General features: G+C 56.3%; 1 protein-coding gene across 1 annotated transcript; it reads left to right on the top strand.

The window, feature by feature from the left end:
• The first annotated feature begins 885 nt into the window (after positions 1–885).
• On the top strand, positions 886–2,278 carry NRN1L (neuritin 1 like). Its single transcript, XM_026856666.1, has 2 exons — positions 886–1,733; positions 1,814–2,278. The coding sequence occupies exons 1-2, from the start codon at positions 1,405–1,407 to the stop codon at positions 2,094–2,096; spliced, it is 612 nt and encodes a 203-aa protein (XP_026712467.1). The 5' UTR covers positions 886–1,404; the 3' UTR covers positions 2,097–2,278.
• The last annotated feature ends 6,964 nt before the right edge of the window (positions 2,279–9,242 follow it).

Below are 9,242 nucleotides of genomic sequence, written 5' to 3'. Positions count from 1 at the left end.
AGAGTGGAGGACGGGGAGTGCCGGGGTGGGGGGGGTTCAGGATCAGAGGGTGGATGTTTCGGGCTCTTCCCCAGAAGCAGGATCGGCGTTAGGTCGGGAGCCAGCGGTGCTCTGCAACACCCCGAGAAACTCCCTCCGTGCGTTTCCCTTCGGGCTCGATCCCCGCCGGAGCCGGGGGCAGGTTTTTCCCACGCGGTTTTGCGATGGGGTAGCAGAGGTTGTGCCCTCCTGGTTTCTCTTTCCTTGCCGAGGGAGTTGGGTGAACGAGAGGGCTTGTGCCTGGCACTAGAGGAGCCCAGGAGGCAAAAGCCCAGCCCGCGGCAGGGACCAGCCACCCGAGGGAAGGCACCTGCTGAGCCCAGCCAGCGTGTCCCTGGGCTGGTGGGGACATGCTTTTTGCCAGGCTGGGTCGAAAGAGGAACAACAGATCCCGCTTTCTTTGTTCTACCTGTGACATTGGGGATATCTCAATCCAAGACTTTTCTTGGTGATGTGCTTGGGGGTTTCTCATCGCGAACACCTGCTGTGCTCTGTGACAGGCTGAGGTTTCAGGCTCGCCCCGGTGTTAGTCTCGGGCACAGCCGCTTTGCTCAGGGCCTTGTTCCAGGGGCACAGGCATGGGATGCCAGCAGCAAGGTATACAGTTCCCTGGAGACATCCTGGCTGCCTCAGCAGCCAACGAGCAACTTTCAGCTGGTTCTGGAGTCACCTTCCCACAGAGGGCACCTCCGGGACTGTCCTCACACCTTTTTAGCATCCTTAGCTTAGAGACCCCCTGGGCACCCACCCACGGCACTTCCAAAAGTCCCTGTGCCTCCCATGACGTGACCCAGGGAACCCACATCCGTCTGACCCCACTGGACCCCCAGACTGGCACCGGGGTTTAGCTGGTTCCGTGATTCATCCTTTGTGGAGCAGAGCAGGGAATTGGGGCTTCCCAGGTTGAAGTAGCCAGAGTTGCACTTGTACCTCTTCCTTTTGTGCTTTTCCTTCCCCTTTGCCCTTTTGCTTTTTCCCTTTCCTCTTTTCCCCTTCCCCTTCTCTCCTGCTACAGTAGGAGCAGGGGCTCCAGCTTGCCATTTGTTTGCTTTTGTTTTTTTCTGTTGTAGTCACAAATTAATCTTTGCTGTTAGGGGATAAAAGCAGAGACAGATGGCTCCAGGGATGGCCTGGGAAGCCCAAGGCAATGCGGCCGGCACCCTGCTTTCCCTGCGGCTAATGATTTACCCAAAGTGGCCAGCACCCAGCTTTCCCTGCAGCGAATGGGCTAATGATTTATCCAGAGGACTGGCATGCTGCTCTTCCCCGCGGCTAATGGCAGCATCACTTGTGGGGTCATCACATCGAGCCACGTCAGGCTCCTGGGCTGGGGGCGAAGGTTCTCTCTGAGCGCCTGGGGAGAGGATGCTGTGGGGTCCAGCAGGATGTGGGAAGGGGTGCCAGCCTCTCGCCACATTTTGGAGCCTGGTGTCACCCACACCCAGTGTCACCCAAACCCTCTGCACCCTCGAGCTGGGTGGGCAGTGGCTGTCGGGGAGGTCTGCAGGGGTTCAGCTCTGTCTCTCCCCTGCAGCCGCGAGCCAGGAGCCCGTCAGCATGGTGGGGAAGTGTGACACCATCTACAAGGGCTTCGCCGGCTGCCTGCTCAGCCTGGGGGACAGCATGGCCCAGAGCGTCCGGCAGCAGCAGGAGGAGGGCAGCAAGGAGGCGCAGGAGCTAGACACCATTTGCAAGTGAGTGTCCCCATCCCTGTGGGAGCTGCCGGGCGACCTGCCACCAGTGGGTCCCTCCCTGCTCCTGCCCCTCTCCCCAGGTCTTGGGATGACTTCCACGCCTGTGCCAGCGAGGTGCTGTCGAGCTGCCCCGAGGAAGCAGCTGCCATCTGGGAGTCGCTGCGCCAGGAGTCCCGCAAGATCCAGTTCCAGGGGAACCTGCAGGAGCTGTGCAGTGCCCGGGGACACCTGGCCAGTGCCCACGGCTCACCAGCTGCCGAGACCAACCAGGCCACACTGCGGGGCTCAGCCACCCGCCTGCGCCCTGGCCTCCTGGCCCTGCTGGCCCTGCCGGCCCTGCCGCTGCTGGTGCCCCGGCTCTAGCCCTGCCCTCCTGCGGGGTGCCCAGCTGATGCCCCTGGTCATTCCCTTGGTGCTGGCTGGGCACAGGCGCCCACGGTTCCCGCTGAGCTCACCACCCCCCAGGGCATTCCTGCGGGGCACAGGCCTCTCCTGCAGCCCTTCAGATGGATTTATATTTATATTAAAAGACGCTTTTACATTTCTCCTGTCTCTCTGCCATGGAATGGCCCTCGCGCCCTTTCCCAGCTCCAGGTTTGCTCTGGGGATTGGAGTGAAGATGCTCTATGGACCAGCCCTGGGGAGGGTCACTGGGGGGGCTCTGTCCTCCCCAGCACATTGCCCTCGGCCACACCGCACAACCCACAGGACCATGATGGCCCCAGGGAGGGCTGCACTGGGGATTCCCACCACCCTGCAGTTCCCTGACAGCTGCTTTTCAGGGCTAGGCATAAAGGATATTCCCTTTAGAGATGGGTCAAATGATTTCGTTATTTTAAAGGGCATTTTAGGAAAACACAGTGTGTGTATTTCTCTTTTTTTGTTTTCAGCAGCCAATAGCTTGTCCTCTGATGGGCAACTCCAGCAGCATCAGATAATTTTCTGAAAGAAAGCCTATTTTCCATCCCTTTTATTTTGGTCCTGCTCTATTCAGTCCTATTAATGGTCATGAAGGAAACTGGGATTTGCAGGGAAGAGAGGCTTTTTTTTTCAATCAGGATGACATAGGTGAAAAAAACGGAATTGAAGCTCTCATCTGGGTCCAAGTGGAACTTGTTGCAGTTAAACCAAGATGATGTGCTGGAGTTTAACTTGGTTAAACTTGTGTCTATCAGTGGAAGATGCTGTTGTTCCAACCCCTGTTGCTGTTAGGCCACAAACTCCAGATATTTTTTCTTCCCTAACATGCTAAAACCCATCGTGGCAAACCAGCTTCCCTAGCCATGGGTTGGCAAGGCGACCTCCCCCCTTCCCCAGCCACCTAAAGGGACATTAGAATTGCAAATGGGTCACCCCATCTATTGCACAGATCAGTGCTCCTCCTCGCTGGCATGGTGGGTAGATCTGGCTGGTGTGTGGGAAACCATCCCTTTCGGTAAAGGCAACAGCACCCTGACACCAAAATCCTCCAGCCGGCATGAGTGCCACCACACCATGGACTGCACGAGGCTCAGCTGCAAGCAGGAGCGCTGAGAAAAGCAGCTACGTGCCGTGAGTAGCGAGTTGCTGCAGTTTCTTTGATTCCCAGAGAGACTTCAAAGCTGTCCCGAAAACATTCCCGTGGCCGGTCACAGGGCACAGTTGTGGTTTTGGTCCAGGGGAGCCTTTGCACGCTGGCCCCTGTCTGAAAGCCTTCGGTGTGTAACCAAGAAGCTCAATTATTGCTGTCCTCTTCAAGCCAGGGAAAATTATTTCTTGTTTCATTGCAAAACTTCTTCCTGTGAGGTCCTACCACGTAAACGTGTGATCCCCGACCTCGGGGGTGTCACTGCAGCTGCCATGGTCCCCTGCCAGCATCCAGGGCTGGGAAATGCTGCCTTGATTGTCCTGCTGTGGTGCATCCTGGGGGGCTGAACAGTCCCTGCCGATCCCTCAGCTTCACAGGGGGACCATGTATTTGTTTAATGTTAGTTATTTCATTAACCACCCTGGAGCTCAAAAAACATCATGTGGAGAGGAGTGGGGACAGGCTGCCATCAGCCTTCCCAGGGGATGGCACCCAGCCTGGGGCCAGGTGACCTGTGGGACATGGGGTAAAACACCATCCTGGCTCTCCTCAGCTAGCAGCTGCTGCTCCCCGTGTTTAACGCTGGTACCGGGAGGGATAATCCACCAATTCTTTCATTTCCAGTATTGGACAATCCTGTGTTTAAGGGTGAATTAGTGCTGGATCCCTGCAGGGTGGCTAAGAGGATAAACACCGGGCAGGCGCTGGCCGTGCAGTGCCCGTCACCCCACTGGCACCTCTGCAGGGATGGCAGCGCCGGCCTTGCCACTGTGAGCTGCTCCCCACCGTCCTGCTCTGGGGAAGGGGGAGGTGTCCAGGGGAGCCGGTGGGATGTCACTGCCATGGTGACACCGGCATGCACCAAACTGCACTGCTTCACAGAATCCCAGAATCACCTCAGTTGGAAAAGACCTTGAAGCTCCTCCGGTCCAACCATGAACCTCACCCTGACTGTTCCCAACTCCACCAGATCCCTCAGCTCTGGGCCAGCCTGACTCTTCAACCCCTCCAGGGATGGGGACTCCCCCCCTGCCCTGGGCAGCCCATTCCAACGCTCAACAACCCCTTCTGCACAGAAATACTTCCCAAGAGCCAGCCTGACCCTGCCCTGGCACAGCTTGAGGCCATTGCCCCTTGTCCTATCGCTGGTTACTTGATTCAAGAGACTTTTGACGCAGCCAGGACCTTGTACCAAACACTCAGGGTCTTTGACCCTGCAGAAAGATGCACTGCACCTGTCCCATGCCCTAGGAGATGCCACCACATATCCCCCACCCTTGGCTATGTCACCACGTGTCTTGCACACCAGTGCATGTCACCATACATGGTCTCTACCCTTGGCTACACTTCCAGGCATGTCCTGTAGCTGGAAGGTGTCCCCATATGTGACACCAAAGTATGTCACCACACAACCTGCAGGCACTGATGGCTCTGGGGATGCTGGGGCTGGGATTTGGGGATGCCGGGATAGGACAGGCCTGTGGGTCACCATTGCTGGGTGACACCCCATGGTGCAAGGGCCCATAGCAGAGCACTACCCTAAACACACTGTCACCATGTCACCCCAAATCTTCCTTCCAGGAGGTGCCCTCAAGGCTGGGAGTGGCATTGTGCCAGCAAGGACAGGCACACCAACCCCTGGAAGATCTCTCCAGCTGCTCAAAAATTGGGACAAGCAGCCAGTGTCCATCCTCTCATTGTGTTCAAGGGCTTGGGACAGTCCTGTGGCGGTGTCCTGCCGTGGGAAGGGACAGCGTCCTCGTTTCTGCCCTCAGAACTGAACAGCTGATTCCCCGCACACTGGCCAGGATCTTAAAGCAACTGCCCAGGCTGAGACGACTGGGGGGACAGGGACTGGTGGCCCCCAGCACTGGGCACCTCTGAGCTCCGGCACGCTGTGAAAACCCATCGCTCCAGTTATGAAACTCCGGTGACCTACTTTACACTCCCTGCTTTTGTTCTTAATTCCCAGATATGGCCGCTCTCCAGATTTTGCCCATCAAGGCAAATTAATTGGAGTAGATCCTAATTTGCTCTCTGCTATTCTTTGGGCAGAAGATTAAATGCTCTGCAGACATTATCTCCCACTCTCTTTTCTAAGAGACAAACCTGAATTATTAAAAAAAAAAAAAAAGGGATAAAGGAAGGCCGAGTTAGGCTGAGTTGATGTTTGAATTCACTTTTTGTAATCGCAGAAGGGGCTGGGGAGGCCCCCGTGTCCCCAGACAGCTGGAACCAGATGGTGACACTATTCTGGGAAGCTGTACGAGTGGGATGGCACACGTGGCACAGCAACACAAGGGCCAACCTCCCGGCCACGCTGCCCACCGCCTCTGCCACGCGATGGTTGAGTCCTCTGTTCCTTTGCCCAAGGAAATTCCTCCTGGAGAAGGTGCCGGCCAGGGAACTCATTTCTGTCTGCGGGAACACACTTGGGTTTCTCCAACAGGATGGGCTGAAGCTGTGCCAGGGCCACCAACAGAGGTGGGATGGCTCCTTGCCCTCCCACAGTCTCCAGTGCCACTGTCCCAGTCTGGTGTCCCCATGGAGGAGCACACCCAGGCACCGGCACTGCAGGGCAGAGCTGCCCCCAGCATCACCAGCACCCAGCATGCCTGAGGGAGCCAGACCGGCGGGAGCCCTGTGTAGCCTGGAGGACACTGTGTCTCAGGGCTGGCTGCTGGCCGAGCTCGCACGGGGATTTCTGCTGAGCCAAATCTCCAACTTTCCATAAGGAAATGCCAAAAGGCATCCTTAATTCCCATGGATCAGACACAGTGGGAATGGCTGAGCCGGAGTCACCTCTGCCACTGGGGCTGTGCTTGGCCCCCAGCCTGGCACCCCATCTGCGCTCAGCTTCGGGGCTTTTTTTTCTCCAGAGTGGCATATGGAAAGTTGGATTTCTTTTTTAAGCAGCTTTAATTGAACATCCTCCCCCTTCGACCTCTATGCAGCCTTGCTGGGACAACCTTGAGCTCTGGCCCAGCATGGCCGCTGACACTCAGGCTCACCACCACCGCATGGGGCTGGGATGTGCCTTGGAGGAAATACAGATTCCCACTGCACCGTGTTTCTGTTCGATGGCAGATGAGGGACCTGCTCCAGGCTGTCTCCAGGGGAGCTGTGCATCTCCAAGGAGGGAGGATTCTCCACCTTTCTGGGTACCCAGCATCATCACAGGATCACAGAATCATCTTGGTTGGAAGACCTTGAAGCTCCTCCAGTCCAACCATGAACCTCACCCTGACTGTTCCCAACTCCACCAGATCCCTCAGCGCTGGGTCAACCCGACTCTTCAACCCCTCCAAGGATGGGGACTCCCCCCTGCCCTGGGCAGCCCATTCCAATGCCCAACAACTCCTTCTGCAAATAAATCCTTCCTCAGAGCCAGTCTAAACCTTCTCTAGCACAACTTGAGGCCATTCCCTCCTGTCTATCATGCCAGTGGTCCCGGCCTGCCTTTATCAGCTTCCACAGAGAAGCTGAGAGGAAGCCACTGACAGGAGATGCAAAACCCTAAGAAGAACCCATCCTTGCAGAGGGAGAGTGGGTCCCAGGAGGGAGCAGCCAGGCTGCAGGATCACCTCTGCTGCTGCTTCTTGGCAGAGAGCCCTGCCTCGGTGGGTTGCACCCTTCCCAGGGCACCAGAGGCAGGCTTCAGGTCTTGGGGGTTAAGTTGGCAGAGGATTTCTGAGAAGGCAAGCAAGGAGGAGCGGGGTGAGGCTCTTCTCTCAGGGGAGCAACACCTTGGAAGGGAGGATGCAGAACCAGGTAAAAGTCAATCAAGGAACAAAGAGATGACAGCCTGTTTGGCAGCAAAATGAGCTGTTAGGCCATGCCCAAACACAGCGCTGCTCTATGAGCATGCCAAAACCCTGGTATCAGTCCCCTCTTGTAAGAGAGAGGCAAAACCAGCAGGGCTTGGCCGGAGCAGTGGTGGTGGGAGCCCAGGCACCCAGAGCCTGGCAGGGCAAGAGGCTGCAGAACCTCCCTGGCACTCGGGGCTTCACAGCCGGTGCCCTCAGCAGCAAAATGCTTACCCTGCTCATAAAACTCCTTGCAGTAGCTGGAGAAATAACTCTAGATTGAGTAGCAGGTTGCAAGGTTTAACTGACGCTGACCCCAAACCCAAAAGAGGTGCCCAAAACTGCAAGCAGTGCATCATGCAGATGAGAAGACAGAGCCCCAGGATCCCTGCCCGCTCTCAAGCTCCAGCACAGGTTTTACGCTTCCCCCAGACCTTCTGCAGTGAGCTATGGGCCCTCCCCAGCCTTGTCCCTGGCTAGGGTGCAGGGCGGGTATGTTGGTTTCACACAGATGTCTGGTGTGATGTTCTCTTGGCTCCAGTGGGTCCCAGAGCACTACCACAGCATAAATAATACAGGAAAGAGCTGCTCTGATTGAAGTTCTCAGAAGTCCATGGTTCTGGCCCAAGAGTTCGGTACCTGTTGGCTCTTTGACAGTTTTGTCCTGACAATTAGCAGTGGTGATGGACCTGTAACTGCCTCGTTTGGTGTTGTCATGAGCTGTCCAGGAAACAAAGCTGTGAGGAAGCGACTAATGGAAGATGCAAAATCCTGAGGGAAACCCATCCTTGCAGTCATCCCTGTCTGAGCAGCTGTGTCCAGGGTGAGACAGCCCAGTGCCATAAGCTCATCCATGGCAGCTGAGCTGATGAGAGGTGCATGCTTTTTAATCTGCTGGTGGCACCAAGCTGGGATGATCTTGGGAAACAGCCTAAAATAAGGGGATCTTCTTTAATAGGGACACATGCAAGGTTTTACATGTCAGGCACAGGCTAATCCACCTCCCAGGGACAGTGTGGGGGACGTGTGGCTGTGGAAACATCCCCAGAAAGAAAATGGGGGGGTTATAGGGCTGAAAATGTACCAGCAACAACATTACTGTGTGGGAAAACAAGAACAGGCTAATTTCCCTTGAAGGAAACTATACAACTCACCAGATTTGCAGAGTACAGCTCAAGCAACCCCTTTTCAGACCTGTCGCTCATTACGTTTCCATACTTTATCTGGAATTACATGGGAAAGATGATGACAATAGCATGCATCAGCATGTATAACTTCTATTACGGTATGACTTACTAAGCATTTTAAACAGCTGAAGAGCCCTGGAGTGTTAAAACATAACAGGCTATTTTTAAAAGCAGGGTAGGAGTGTGAAAATAGCCCCTCTCCACCTGAACCACATCGGGAATGACGCAACAGCTGGGTTGGAAAACAAGCCCGACAGCGTCACATTTGTCTCTTCCCCGGAGAAAGAAGTGCCATCAGCATCTCTGCAAGAAGGTGTCATCCCTTGTCCCGCTACTTTCAGGTCATCTAGGGCTGAAACGTGGAGTGTTTGGTTTAAGGACAGGGAAAGAGTATGAGGTAAAAAGTCCACCAGCAGTTACCAAGGAAGCTTTGCGGGTTTTGTGGCACTTTGTAGCTGGGGTAAAGAAAGGAGAAAGGAATGTGCCTCGTTATTCTGCTGTGCACAAGAGCTCGCCCACAGGGACCGGGTTTTCCCTGCCAAGGAAGCGGGCCGATGCTTCCGGGCGATTTTCTTGCAAAGGGGATGTTTTTCCAGAGCCCCGCAGCCCAGCGGGGAGCCCTCGGCTGCTTGGTGAAAGCAGTTCTCACAGGCGCTGATGGGGACCCGTCTGGGCTGCGTTTGGCTCTAATGAGGAGGCGAGGAGTCGTCCCTCCTCGGGCAGCGGGTCGCCATGACCGCCCCCTGAGGCAGGGCTGAGGGCAGCAGGCACACTGTGCGGGTCGGGGGCCACCTGCTCAGCCCTGCGGGGCCGGGGGGGTCCTGGGGCGCTGCTGCGGGCTCCCGGGCCCCGTGGGGCTGAGGGGGGACCCCGGCGCCTGTGAGTGCTCCTGGGCCCGTAATGCCGGGGGAGGCCGGGACCCGCGGGGCCGGAGGCAGGGCGGGCCCCG

The sequence above is a fragment of the Athene cunicularia genome (assembly GCF_003259725.1).
Source record: "Athene cunicularia isolate RWA chromosome 11 unlocalized genomic scaffold, athCun1 chr11_part1, whole genome shotgun sequence".
In the NCBI taxonomy this organism is placed as follows: domain Eukaryota; kingdom Metazoa; phylum Chordata; class Aves; order Strigiformes; family Strigidae; genus Athene; species Athene cunicularia.
The sequence above is the reverse complement of the archived record's forward strand: the minus strand, read 5'-3'. Positions and strand labels throughout refer to the sequence as shown.